The sequence below is a fragment of the Harpia harpyja genome, chromosome 6 (assembly GCF_026419915.1).
Source record: "Harpia harpyja isolate bHarHar1 chromosome 6, bHarHar1 primary haplotype, whole genome shotgun sequence".
NCBI lineage: Eukaryota > Metazoa > Chordata > Aves > Accipitriformes > Accipitridae > Harpia > Harpia harpyja.
In genome coordinates, this window is record NC_068945.1 from 29,309,410 (window position 1) to 29,323,732 (window position 14,323).

The following is a 14,323-nucleotide window of genomic DNA, read 5'->3' on the forward strand; positions in this document are numbered from 1 at the left end:
CACCTTCCCCCTGGCCTCTGGTCTCCATGGAGTTGAAGCAGGCCTGAGGGTAGAAATGAGTGTTCTGAAGCAGGAATGATGGATGTATTTTATACAGTGGGCATGCTCTAATCTCCTTGTATTTTGTGCAGGCTGCATTCAGCCTAAGCTCTTTGAACAGGTCTGGGAGCTGTAAAGACAATCTGTATTCATACTTACGTTGGATATTAGTTGCCAGTGTTGCTGATGTTATGTGAGCCAACCTGGGTCTGGAAGCAGTATAATCATATTGATGCAGGACACCTCTCGAGCCAAAAAGCTCTGATGAGAGGTACCACAAGTAATGGTTGTTACCCTAACCTCAGCGCTGTGTGTACTCAGCTGCACTGTTTCTCAACTTGGGCTGGTTTAAGTGCCCAGCGCAGGGCTCTGCCTTGCAGACTGATGAACTTAGGTAGCCCAACACCTCCTCAGGGACCTTGGTCCAGACTGTGTGCGGTTGTAGATAGATTGGAAGGTCTGTGGGAAGTCTGCAGGCGGATTGAGCTGCCAGGTGTCCTTTTGCTTCAGATGATACAGCACGCACTTGAGTGGGAGCCTGTTGCCCTCTGTGTTCACTCATTCTCTGCTCCTCATTCCTAATGTGCTGTTTATCCTCCCTCTTCCCGATTCCCCAAAGTCTTTGGTCCAGGGCGCCATTCCTACCAACCTGCCAACGGAGATGCCCCAGCTGATCCCTGTGTTTCCGGGGGGAACTCCACTGCTGCCCCCAGTCGTGACAGCCAGCATCCCTGTCTCCACCCCACTGCCACCTGCCTCCTTCGGCCTGGTGATGGATCCCACCAAGCAGCTCTCCTCCTCCTCTGTCCTGGATGCCTTCGAGGCTCCGCCGGGAGGAAGTGGCGGCTCCACCTTAGATTCGCTGGATTCCCTGGATCTGCTCCCCTACACAGACTCACGGCTCAATGCCCTGGACTCCTTTGGGACAAGCAGAGGGTCACTGGATGCCTTGGATTCCTTTGCCATTGGTAGGTGTGGGACTGACGGGGTTTTGTGCTGCTTTAGCTGTGAATGCATGCCAAAATTATTTCCTTCAGTGCTGAGGGCGTTTGCCATATAGCTCTGTCTGCTGGTGCCGCAGAACAGGAGTATAAATGTAGAAGAGGGCAGGGAATTGTCTTGGACAGAGCAACTGAATATGTCTAGCTCAGGAGTAGTGAGAAAGGCTATAAGTGTGTAATCCCAGATAACCAGTGTGTGCATGGTGTGAAATCTCAAGAGGAGAAAGGAACACAAAGGTGTATAATGATGAGTGATGAGATTTAAACCTGGCTCGGTGTCCAGGACACCTCCCTTGGCACAATTGCTAGACTATAATGTGATTCCTCCACCCTCGACGATGACTCTTTGACATTTTGGACCAAATGAGCAAAATCCTGGTGACTGTTTCAGATGGTACAGGACCTTGCTGTGCTGGGCAGAATGATAGAGGCCAAGGTGGGCCTCTCCCATCTCTGGATTCAGGGCATCAAGTGTCCTGTTGCATGGGGCACTGCACTCTCATGTCACAAGGAGCAAAGCTGTGGAGGATGGTGGGCAAAGAGTAAGTCCCCTCCTGTCCCAGGAGGGAAGGCAGGCTTCTTCTTGGCTAACTTGTCCCCACTATTGCAGTATGTTGGCAGCAAAAGTATTTTGAGAAGACCAGAGACTGGCCAGTCAGCACTTCAGTACTCGAATTCACCTCAGCATTGGGCTATCTTGGAGTTGCCACCTTGGGAATGCCAGTGTTCAGCAGCACAGAGTTGGGTTCAGTAGGGTTTGGGGCACAAGAAGGCCTTTTCTGGAGTTTTTCCAAGACGTAGACAGGTGGTTTGGGGAAAAAGTATTAAAATATTATGAAATAAATAAAGCAAATAGATTTAATAAGCATTTGTTTGTCTTTTTGTGAGCAGAACTACCTCTGAAAGTGAAATGATTGTTTTTGTTTTGTGGGGCTCTTTCCCGCTTCTTTTGCCCAGAAGAAACTAGCCCTCAGGAACTGCGACACCCACCTGGCAGCCAAAAACCATCCCCTGTGGTGAGTGAGCCGCTCCCCCGTGCTGATGTCCCAAGGTGCTCTGGAGCCAAGGTAGTAGTGACTTGGGTGATGTAGGTAATTTGGGCCCCTCTTCTTAACCTGCCCCAGTGAGTGTTGCCTCCCATGCTGTGGCAAGGCAGGTAAAGATTTCCCCAGAGTCAGCAGGAAGACATTTGTTGCATGTTCATTTTTATCTGCAACTCTGCATATTGCCAAAGTAAACATGGTGTAACTTAGGTTGTAGGGTCAACAGGGGATCATGGAGGCCAGTGTCCCACTATATCTGGCAGCCACATAACACTGAAGGATGGGGTGGAGGAAGCCAGCTTTGTCTTAAAACTAGTGAGGTTCTTTGCTCCTCTGTGCCCCTCTCAGGAGGCTTTTCCAGATACACTGTCCTGCCCCTGTCCCATGTCTCCAGTCTTGGAGGAAAAGGGGAGGATTATCTATGGTTAGCAAGCTTGGAACAAGAATTATTCTTAAGTTTCTGGCATCCTGCTATCCCTGTTACTTCAATGCAGACTCAAGTCTCTGTCCTCAGATTAATCTGCTCCCTGAAGACTCACTGATAAGTGGTTTGGTTTTTTTTCCAGGTTGGGATGGGGTTGATTTGAGAGTCTTCAGATTCAGAGTTGGTCATGATAGAAGGAATGGGAAGGAGTGAGGGGGGCATTTTTTTCTGTGGCTCATGATAGAAAACTGAGGTCCCCTACCAAGAGAGAGAGAGCCCCGTCTTTGAAGTGAACATACCACACTGTTATCTTTGAAAAGGTTGCATGCAGCTCTTTTGGAGGTGTAGTTTCAGATGTGAACATTTTGATGAGAGAGAAAATGAGGAAGGTTTTTGAGAGACTGGAATGGGGCAAGGGATTAGAGAGGTTTCTTACCCATATGGTTGCAGAGCTGAGAGGAGAGGTATGTGTGTTTTTGCTCAGGTCAGCCTTGGTGGAGTGAGTCACTCAGCTGTGCCCAAGGTCACCGAGCACCTGCTGTCCCAGCCGGAACCAGTAATGCCCAACACAGCCCTGCTGGTGAAGAACCCCCTGGCATCTACTCACGTCTTCAAACAAGCCTGTCATATCTGCTACCCCAAAACAGGTGATGCGTTTGCTCTGCCACCCAGAGCGCTGGCCCAGGCAAGGGTTTGCTTTTCCCCGGGCTGATGGGGTTATTCTATCCTGCAGGGCCCAAGGCTGGCGATTACACCTATCGGGAAGGCTTGGAGCACAAGTGCAAGCGGGACATCCTGCTGGGCAGGCTGAAGAACTCAGAAGACAAGACCTGGAAGAGGATCCGTCCTCGCCCAACCAAAACCAACTTTGTAGGATCCTATTACCTGTGCAAAGGTGATCTGGAGGGGATAGGGCTGTCGGTGGCTGGGAAGGGGCTGTACAGTGCATGCCAGGGGAGGTTGGGAGGGGACTTCCAGTTGGTATCACCTGATGTCTTTGGGGTCTTCCTGTCCCATCAGTAGCCCATGGACTGGGAGGCTCAGTACAATGAAAGGCAATGAGCTCCCATGCTGTGGAGAGCAGGCAGCTTTTAAAGTGGTGGAGCAGAAGAGTTGCAAAGGCATAGTGAGGTGCTGTGCACAGCCAAGTGCTCAGAGCTGCCCTGTTGATGTGGGCTTTGCTGAGAACCTGCCTCCTGTCCATGTGCCTGCATTAGTCCCACTTCACCCAGCAGCCCCATGGCAGGACTGTGGTTCTGCCTAGGGAAAAGCGCTCTCTGCCTGCTCCTTTGCTCCAGCCCATCCCTCTGCAATGTGACCTGACTGGTCCCTGTGGCAGTGTCATTACAAAGTACCTAGTGAAGTGGGGAGATTGCAAGAGCCAAGATAACAGAGCTCCTTAGTGCTGGGCCACTAAGGGAACTTAATCTGGATTGGCTTCAAAAGGGGTTGGTTAAATTGTGGTCTTTCCCTGGCCAGGCACTGAATTAATGCAGGCCTCTATTTTGAGACAGTTTCCACAACACATAGCATTACTTGAGATTGTCACCTTTCAGTAGTTTGCATTAGCTTTCCTGAATGTCTTGGTATAGGCAAACCTGGGGGAAGATGTCTTCTCTTTTTTCTTTAACTCTGTGTTTTCTTGCTTTCAGCTCCTTGTGAGGTGTGGGCAGTGGGAGGAGAGGAGAGAGAGTTTAGTTTCTGACTGGGCCGCCCTCCCTGTGTGGTGGTGTGTGCTGTTTGTTGCTTTGTAGATATGCTTAACAAGCAGGACTGTAAGTACGGGGATAACTGCACCTTCGCGTACCACCAGGAAGAGATCGACGTGTGGACGGAGGAGAGGAAGGGGACCCTCAACCGTGACCTCCTCTTTGACCCGCTAGGTGGGATCAAGCAGAGTAGCCTCACCATTGCCAAGCTCCTCAAGGAACATCAGGGCATCTTCACCTTCCTCTGTGAGGTACAGAGCTGGCGGGAGGGAGCAGGCACTCTTCATTGTCTCCTCAGTGTGTATCTGGACCATTCATATGTTGATAGTTGCCATCACAGAAACATGGTGGGATGACTCGCACAACTGGAGTGCTGCAATGGATGGCTATAAACTCTTCAGAAGGGATAGGCAAGGAAGGAGAGGTGATGGAGTAGCCCTATATGTTAGGAAGTGTTTTGACTGTCTAGAGCTTAATGATGGTGATGGTAGGGTTGAGTGTTTATGGGTAAGAACCAAGGGGAAGGCCAACAAGACAGATATCATGGTGAGAGTCTGTTATAGACCACCCAACCAGGATGAAGAGGCAGATGAAATATTCTATAGGCAGCTGGGAGAAGTCTCACAATCGCTAGCCCTTGTTCTCGTGGGAGACTTCAACTTACCACATGTCTGCTGGAAATACAATACAGTGGAAAGGAAACAGTCTAGAAGGTTCCTGGAGTGTGTGGAAGATAACTTCCAGACACAGCTGGTGAGTGAGCCAGCTAGGGAGGGTGCCCCGCTGGTCCTGTTGTTTGTGAACAGAGAAGGACTTGTGGGTGATGTGGTGGTTGGAGGCCGTCTTGGGCATAGTGATCATGAAATGATGGAGTTTTTGATTCTTGGAGAAGTAAGGACGGGGGTCAGCAGAGCTGCCACCTTGGACTTTGGAGGGCAGACTTTGGCCTGTTCAGGAGCCTGGTTGACAGAGTCCCTTGGGAGGCAGTCCTGAAGGGCAAAGGAGTCCAGGAAGGCTGGATGTTCTTCAAGAAGGAAATCTCAAAGGTGCAAGAGCAGACTGTCCCCATGTGCTGAAAGATGAGCTGGTGGGGAAGGAGACCAGCCTGGCTGAACAGACAGCTTTGGCTGGAACTCAGGAAAAAAAAGGAGAGTTTATGACCTTTGGAAGAAGGGGCAGGCAACTCAGGAGGACTACAAAGATGTTGTGAGGGTATGCAGGGAGAAAATTAGAAAGGCCAAAGCCCAACTAGAACTTAATCTGGCTACTGCTGTAAAAGACAATAAAAAATGTTCCTATAAAGACGTTACCAACAAAAGGAGCACTAAGGAGAATCTCCATCCTTTAGTGGATGCAGGGGGAAGCATAGTGACAAAGACTGAGGAGAAGGCTGAGGTACTTAATGCCTTCTTTGCCTCAGTCTTTAATAGTAAGACCAGTTGTTCTCGGGGTACCCAGCTCCTTGAGCTGGAAGACAGGGACAGGGAGCAGAATGAAGCCCTTGTAATCCAAGGGGAAATGGTTAGTGACCTGCTGCACCGCTTAGACACACACAAGTCTATGGGGCCATATGGGATCCACCCAAGGGTACTGAGGGAGCTGGTGGAAGTGCTCACCAAGCTACTTTCAATCATTTATCAGCAGTCCTAGCTAACTGAGGAGATCCCAGTTGAGTTGGAGGTTAGCAAATGTGATGCCCATCTACAGGAAGGGCCAGAAGGAGGATCCAAGGAACTACAGACCTGTCAGTCTGACCTTGGTGCCGGGGAAGGTTAATAGAGCAGATCATCCTGAGTGCCATCATGCAGCATGTACAGGACAACCATGCGATCAGGCCCAGTCAGCATGGGTTTATTAAAGGCAGGTCCTATTTGACTGACCTGATCTCATTCTATGACAAAGTGACCCACAGATTTAACCTGAGCCAGCGAAGCAGCCACTCAGTCACCTCCCTCACAGTGGGATGGGGGAGAGAACGAGAAGGGTAAAAGTGAGAAAACTCGTGGGTTGAGATAAAGACAGTTTAATAGGTGAAGCAAAAGCTGTGCGTGCAAACAAAGCAAACCAAGGAGTTCATTCACCACTTCCCACCTTCAGCCATCTCCAGGAAAGCAGGGCTCCATCACGCATAACAGTGACTTGGGAAGACAAAACACCATAACTCCAAACGTACCCCCTTCCTCCTTCCCCCAGCTTTGTATGCTGAGTATGACATCATATGGTATGGAATATCCCTTTGGCCAGTTTGGGACAGCTGTCCTAGCTGTGTCCCCTCCCAACTCCTTGTGCATCCCCAGCCTACTCGCTGGTGGGGTGGTGTGAGAAGCAGAAAAGGCCTTGACTCTGTGTAAGCACTGCTCAGCAGTAACTAAAACGTCCCTGTGTTATCAACACTGTTTTCAGCACAAATCCAAAACGGAGTCCCATACCAGCTACTGTGAAGAAAATTAACTCTATCCCAGCCAAAACCGGCACACCCACTTAGTGGATGAGGGAAAGGCTATGGATGTTGTCTACCTAGACTTTAGTAAAGCCTTTGACACCATTTCCCCCAGCATTCTCCTGGAGAAACTGGCTGCTCATGGCTTGGACAGGCGTGCTCTTTGCTGGGTAAAAAACTGGCTGGATGGCCGGGCCCAAAGAGTGGTGGTGAATGGATTCAAATCCAGTTGGTGGCCGGTCACAAGTGGTGGTCTGCAGGGCTCAGTATTGGGGCCAGTTCTGTTTAATATCTTTATCAATGATCTGGACAAGGGGATCGAGGGCACCCTCAGTCAGTTTGCAGATGACACCAAGTTGGGTGGGAATGTTGATCTACTGGAGGGTAGGAAGGCTCTACAGAGGGATCTGGACAGGCTGGATCGATGGGCTGAGGCCAATTGCATGAGGTTCAACAAGGCTAAGTGTTGGGTCCTGCACTTGGGTCACACCAACCCCATGCAATGCTACAGGCTTGGGGAAGAGTGTCTGGAAAGCTGCCCGGTGGAAAAGGACCTGGGGGTGTTGGTTGACAGCTGGCTGAATATGAGCCAGCAGTGTGCCCAGGTGGCCAGGAAGGCCAACGGCATCCTGGCTTGTGTCAGAAGTCGTGTGGCCGGCAGGACTAGGGCAGCGATCGACCTCCTGTACTCGGCACTGGTGAGGCCACACCTTGAATACTGTGTTCAGTTTTGGGCCCCTCACTGCAAGAAAGACATTGAGGTGCTGGAGCGTGTCCAGAGAAGGGCAACAAAGTTGGTGAAGGGTCTAGAGCACAAGTCTTATGAGGAGTGGCTGAGGGAGCTGGGGTGGTGTAGTCCGGAGAAAAGGAGGCTGAGGGGAGACCTTACCGCTGTCTACAACTACCTGAAAGGAGGTTGTAGCGAGGTGGGCTTCAGTCTCTTTTCCCAAGTAACAAGTGATAGAATGACAGGAAACGGCCTCAAGTTGTGCCAGGGGAGGTTTAGATTGGATATTAGGGAAAATTTCTTCACCGAAAGAGTTATCAAGCATTGGAACAGGCTGCCCAGGGAAGTGGTGGAGTCACCGTCACTGGAGGTACTTAAAAGTCATGTAGATGTGGTGCTTGGAGACATGGTTTAGTGGTGGACTTGGCAGTGTTAGGTTAACAGTTGGACTCAGTGATCTTAAAGGTCTTTTCCAACTTAAACGATTCTGTGATTCTATATGTCCCAGCCAGTGCCCTGCTCCCAGGAGGGCAGTGAGCAGTGGATGCAGCTGTGTAGGAGAAAGGAGAGGTAGTTTTCCTCCTTACCCCTGCAGCTGAACCAGGTGCACACAGCCTCATGGGATCACCTGTCTCCTCCTCTGTCTTCAGATGTTGCTTTGAATTGTAGTTTAGCCCCAGCTACTTAAGAAGTCAGAACCCCGTAATGCAACAAATTCCCACTTGATGTCTGTGCTGAGCCACTGAGTCAGACAGTTGAGGATTGGCTTGTACCGTCTTGATGCTCTGCAGCAGAGAGTTCCCCACACTGGCAGCGGTACATGTAAAGGGACATGTTCTTTGCTGTGAACTGGCTGTTCTTTTATTTTTCCCCATCATTTCCCCCTTTTTCTTGCTCTGTTGGCTAACTGGAAAAGAATATGTGGCTCTGACCAAAATTTTTCCAACCACAATGGAAAATACTATTGAGAATAATCCAAAAAATGTTGTCTGGAAGCTTTTCCAAAATTGCGCTTGCTTTATTTTAAAGCCCTACCACAAAGTTTTCAGCAGGCTTCTTCCAACTTTGAACATTAGAATAGGCTGGCTCTGGTTCTTCTTCCCCTTCTAAGTGAAGTGGCTCTGGTTCACTGCTCTCTAAGATTTTTCCAGCATGCTAATTCTTCTCTTCTCAGATTTGCTTTGACAGCAAACCCCGGATTATCAGCAAAGGGACCAAGGATACACCATCTGTCTGCTCCAACCTTTCTGCCAAACACAGCTTCCATGACAACAAGTGAGTGAATGTTTTTTGTGCTGATGGGAGCAATCTCTCACAAGTCCAGCCAGTGTAACTCCAGGGCCCTGGTCTCTTTCTTTCTTTCCTCCCTGTGGGTTCCAATCATAGGGCAGCTCAAAGCATGATAAATAGCACTATATGTTTCACCCTGTGTGGTTGCTCCTGGTGCTGAGGGATTTCAGGCATCAGCAAAGCCCTTTGGAGTCAGCCTGAGTTTCCTATTGACTTAATTTGCCTTTCAGCTTGGCCTTTACATAAAGGTCAAACCAAAGATCCTCTAACTGAGGATCCTGCCTCTGACTGGCTGGTAATGAATGTTTAGGAAAACAAGCATAAGAAACATGTCAAGTACACAGTAATAGAACCCCTTCTGGTTCCTGGCAACCTGAGACTTAGGGACTTGCTGAGCCAGAGGAGTTGGTGTCTTTGTTGCATGTTTTGAAATGTGTCTGATTTCTGAACTTAAGCAGAGCATCACCCATGGGCTGAGGAGATTGAAAATACCTACCTAGGGCTGATAGGGTGGGAGGGCAGGGGTTTGGTTTTCCCAGTGGGAGTCTGCCTCTCCCAGAGTTGATTTTCTGTGTCCTTTGACTGCCCAGTCAAATGTCTGAAAGTCACATATAAGGAGGAGGGAGTGAAGATTTGATCCTCTGGTGCTTCATGTTTCTCCGGCCTGGCTGCAGGTGTCTGGTCCACATCGTGCGTTCCACTTCCCTGAAATACTCCAAGATCCGCCAGTTCCAGGAGCACTTCCAGTTTGACGTGTGCCGACATGAAGTGCGTTATGGCTGCCTGCGCGAGGACAGCTGCCACTTCGCTCATAGTTTCATCGAGCTCAAGGTCTGGCTGCTGCAGCAATATTCAGGTGAGTGTGACTTGGTGCAGGGCTGGTGGTGTGTACACCTGAGTTTCTTCCAGTGTGTACCCGGGGCCAGCTGAGAGGGGAAGAGGGTGATTTGGGAGTACTAGAAGTTGTCACTCACTTGTGTATACACTTACTCTGTCTCCTCAGGGACACATAAAAGAGGGCCAAGGTGTTCTGTGAGATGATTTGGCCCTTGTTCCTTTACATCCGCTACTGTAATTTGCAAACCAGGAAGCCTTTTCTTTGGGACCAGCTGCATAAGTTGAAATGATTATTAGGTAGGGCTGAATCCCCAGAGGGGTTCTGCACTTAAATCCTGCGCAAGACCCTAATTAGCAGTTGGGCCCCTGACTGAGTGCCTGATGCAGTGAGAATGGCAGCATGCGCAGGTGACAAAGCAGTTATGTAAAGGAAGGCTGTGCATTTCCAGTTTCTCTAAACAAATTCACCGACTGGGAAATGACAAGATACTTGGTGTTTCCCAAAAAGGCTTAGATGACATGCCTCTGAAGAGGCTATTGCAGAAATTATATTCAGGTCACTCATATAATGACACTGCCACATCTGGCACTTTCAGTCCTCTCTCTCTCTCTCTCTGATATGTCGGAGGGTTCCTCTTGCTGCTCTCCTGTTAACCGAGTAGATGATGGTCCACCCATGATGCTACCAACATCTTTTTTTCACCACAGGGTCTTGTTTAGTGCCGGACCCAACCCGGTAATGGGAGTACTTCAGAGAGGAAACACGTTATGGATGTTTCTTACCATTCTTTGATGTAATTGGGGGCAACCTCTTTAGTTTCTGTTGTTCAGTGCAGTCCTTGGCCTTGGCTTGGCTCATGAGGGACAGTGATGAACAAGTAGCACACTGTGGCGAATACCATCTTTGATTCTTCCTGTTTGGCCTCACTTACTTGTGGCCACAGGAAATTAAAAAATTACAACACCTGAGTTTCTAAGACAGCATGTTGCCTGTGAGCTGTAGGCCACCATTGCTGCCCTACATGCTTATGGTACTGCCTGTAGTACTCTGGGCACTCTAATATTCAAGCACCTTGCTTTTTTCCCACCCCATGGTTGGTTTATTTTTGTTGGTGTTTTTTTTTTTTTTAGAAAGAGTTTCTTTTTCTCCCTCCTTCCCTCCCTCCCTATTCCTTCCTCTTCAGCCTGTAGAAGAAATGGTTAGATTGATTTTTTGCTTCTTGCCTTCTTTACTTGAAGAAGTGATTTCCAAAGGGGAAGCTGAGGAGATGAACCAGCACACAAGCCATGAGTTTAGCTGCAGAGGTGGTCAGTAAGCCTTGTGCTTATTCCCGTCTTTTCCAACAATGGGAGAGCCATCATCTTTTTGGTTTTTTTCTGCAGGGCTGTATATATGAGCCTGCTTTCCTTGTGAGTGGAGTGGTAGTTTATTACCTCTCTTAAGTGTAGCACTCATTACTGAAACAGAGATGAAAGGTAGTTGTTGCCATTCTCTGGGAATGCTTTAGCTTTGGAGCAGAGAGTTTGATTTGGGCACCATTTGCTTGGCAAGAATAGGAAGGGGACATCATTCATAGCAGCTTGCATTTGAAACCAGGGGGCTGTTGCATTTCACAGCCATTGGAGCTTTTACAGAGCTTGTGACTTTGTTCATGGGGATAAAGGATTGTATTGGTGGAGTAAAGGCTCCCAAGATCTGAAAATGTGGACAGGCAGGACTGCTTTCTTGTTCACTGTGGCTTTTCGTAGACATATCTTCCTATCTTCTTCCATCAGTGGAAATCACAGTCTTTGTCCTCACTAACGATGTTGCAAAAGGTGCTGAAATGTTATAAGTAATCAACACATGGGCTGTTTGGTTCCCACATCATCTCTTTGGGACAGTTCATGCTTTGGAGAGCTGGTGTATTGGAAAACATCCTTTCATATTTGGGAGGGGTGGGTTTCGCAACCACCACATTTCTAGACCATGTTGTTGAGTTTGTTCAGATTTCTGGGACTGGAAGAAGACAGTCACTTGCTAAGAACTTAATTTGAAATTCAGTTTTCTGACAAGAGCTGTATATGCTTCTGCCATTGGTTCCGCACCCCAAGGATCACAGTGCAGGTGTGCAGAATGGAGAAGATGGGAGCTACTTTGGCCCTTTCTCTGACAGGTCCAGTGCAGCACGTTAACTTTTTGCTTTCATTTCCCCAGCTTTATAATTTTTGTCCCCAAAGTGCAGATCAGTGTTGTGTCCAGCCCTGGAATACTTGGACACAGAAGAGGGAGTTGCAGTTTTTCTAACTCTACACAGTTTCTTTTGGGATTAATGGTTAAGAAGGAGAAAATCCACAAACAGCTCTGATCTGGGAGTAGTACCAGCTATGCAGCAGCTGCCATTTTGGAAGCCTGAGCAAATGTTCTTGAAGAATGGTAAAGTTCCCTGAATGCTTTTCATCCTGTCCAAGCCCTGTACAAACAGCATTATTGTTGCCTGGCAGGGACCTGGACAGCTGAAATCACAGATGGGGAAACTGAGGTCAGGAATGCTGTGACTTGCCCAAGTTACACACAGCCTAAGCTGAGATGAAAACTTGTGTTTGCTGGCCCTTAAGTTCTGGAACATGCTGGCTCCCAGATCAAAGATCATGTCCATGTGGCATGCCTGGGGAACACCTCACTTCAAGCTATAGGCAAAAGCAAAGCAAGCAATTTTGCAATCTCTCTGTGCTGGGGGTGCTGCATCAAGGCCATCCTCAGCACCCCACTTGTTGCAGTCAGCTGGCCGTTGTAAGATACTTCAGTTTGTTTTGGCAGCTATTTTGGGTCTTTACAGCACTTAAATAACATGGCTTTTTTTGTAACAGAGTCCTCACATTGACCAGACAGTTCCAACTCTTAGGTACTTTTCTCTTGCTGTTCAGTGCTCTGAGAATCGTAGCACCCATCTAGCTGGTTGGTGCTGGCAGGAGCTGTTCCCTCACCACTTAAATTGGTCAGGAGCTAATTCCTTAGATAAGGTCAGACCAACCCTTTTTCTTGTTGTCTGATGTTGCATTTCTGATTCCTGAAACCTTGCAGATCTTTCCTTGCTGGTTACATACTAGCAGCTGTTCCTTTGTTGGTTTTGCACTGTCAGTCTTTCCTTGCTACCTTGGTTGTACTTGGTGTTTGTCTGTGTTGAATTTCAACTTTCCTCTTCGCCTATTGATTGATGGGCAGCCCCCACAACTTGAAGTGCGTAACACGCTAATTAATCCCAGCAGGGATTAGGTGAGCTTCTGGGGTCTTGGAGGTGCTAGATGTCTCAGTGGGATATCTGTGATCTTCCAAGCTAGTGGCAAGAACTCCAATATACAGTAGATCAAGAGTAACAAAGCATTGTCTTAGGGCCTTGGGTAGGATCTGTTGATGTGGTGTTGGGGGACAGCCTTGGTCAAGGTCTTGACCCCTAGTCAAGAATCATCATCTTGGAGGCAGCATCTGGGTCCTTTGCAGACAGCCTGAGCAGAATGCCAGGTCTGAATGAGCCCAGGAGACTGAACTCTTCCCTTTTCATTTGGCTTGTGTGGAAAGAGGAGCTTCCTTAGCCTGTGCTTAAACACAGTCTGTGGTAGGTCCCCTCACAACCCATGTCCTGACATTACCAGTGGGACTGTTGGGAGCTGTCAGCCACACAGGGGTTCCTAAGCCCCAACGTGGGAAGTCCTGCAACCCTTCCCCCTGTCTCTTCTCTTGGCCAAAGCAGGGTAGCTCAGTCCTGTCTCCTTTTGTTCCCAGGAATGACCCACGAAGATATCGTGCAGGAATCAAAGAAGTACTGGCAGCAGATGGAGGCACATGCCAGCAAACCAGCCAACAGCATGGTAAGTAAGGTGCATCTAGCACTTGCAGCCTGTTTTTGATCCCAACTGTTCCAGCACTCTCTCTCTTTTCCTCCCACTGCTGTACCTGACAGATCCCAGGCTAGCCATTGAGGAGGAGGACAGCTGAGAGCTTTCCTGGTTGCAGTGCTAGTGATGAGCTTTGTGCCTTGTTTTGCAGCATCGTTATCTGTTCTGTTCAGTGGTGGAGTGAAGCCTCCAGAGCAGGGAGGGCAAGGCACAGAGAATGGTGCTTCCTGTGACACTTTGCTAGTGAAATCGGGAGACTTCGGGGCCCATGGCCACACAGAGTGGGGACCAAAGGTGTCCTGCTGCCCTTCAGTGGCCAAGGGACAATACAGCAGTTTGAAGGACTCTAAGAAATGACTCATGACCCACAGGACTGCTCTAAACGCAGGAGTGGGTGGAACTTGGAGCTCAGGTGCTGTTGAGGCTGGGCAGAGATCATAGTGGTGCTTTGCCAGGAGGAGGCTGTGAGCTTTGCGTCTCTTTGTGCCACCAGTCTCTCAGTGTGGGAGAACGTGCCTCTGGCTGCACGCTCCAGCACTGCCAAGAGCTTTCTCTGGAGAGGTGTGTTGTAAGCAAAGGGCACCTCTTTGTTTGCTTTCTTCAAACCTGTTGGCTACAGGTGGTGCTGCCTTTTCCTTTTTTTTCCACCAAGGGGGTGTTCTGTAGTGCAGGAGCAGAGCCCACCCAGTGAAGATGATTCCCAGCCCAGCCCTGAGGCTGAACTAAAGCAGTTTTGCCATTAGAACAGGGAGATTTTTATTCTTTAATTACTTTCAGAAGATACGTCTGATGAGATGAGAAACTTCATGCCTCCTAGCAAGCTCTCAGGTGGAGGGGCAATTCCCTCCTCTGCAAAATGGTGGGGAAAGTATTGTGAATCCTTTTTGTTCCCACTTGACAGCTTGCTTTCCCCTTGTGGAGGCCTGAGCTCACCACC

General features: G+C 48.9%; 1 protein-coding gene across 11 annotated transcripts in view; it reads left to right on the top strand.

Annotated features, from left to right (window-relative positions):
* The window catches only part of ZC3H7B (zinc finger CCCH-type containing 7B), a 51,761-nt gene that overhangs the window by 22,105 nt on the left and 15,333 nt on the right, over nucleotides 1–14,323 (top strand). For 5 of the 11 annotated variants that reach the window (XR_008235495.1, XM_052789094.1, XM_052789097.1 and 2 more), the window contains exons 10-17: nucleotides 659–1,007; nucleotides 1,998–2,110; nucleotides 2,992–3,154; nucleotides 3,241–3,402; nucleotides 4,262–4,467; nucleotides 8,558–8,658; nucleotides 9,348–9,529; nucleotides 13,274–13,359. Coding sequence is in view for 10 of the 11 variants with exons in the window: in XM_052789094.1 (XP_052645054.1) it covers nucleotides 659–1,007; nucleotides 1,998–2,110; nucleotides 2,992–3,154; nucleotides 3,241–3,402; nucleotides 4,262–4,467; nucleotides 8,558–8,658; nucleotides 9,348–9,529; nucleotides 13,274–13,359 (1,362 nt within the window). In the remaining variant the exon portion in view is untranslated. The remainder of the gene's footprint in view (nucleotides 1–658; nucleotides 1,008–1,997; nucleotides 2,111–2,991; nucleotides 3,155–3,240; nucleotides 3,403–4,261; nucleotides 4,468–8,557; nucleotides 8,659–9,347; nucleotides 9,530–13,273; nucleotides 13,360–14,323) is intronic. The other 6 variants (XM_052789099.1, XM_052789104.1, XM_052789098.1 and 3 more) reach the window with 5 other exon arrangements.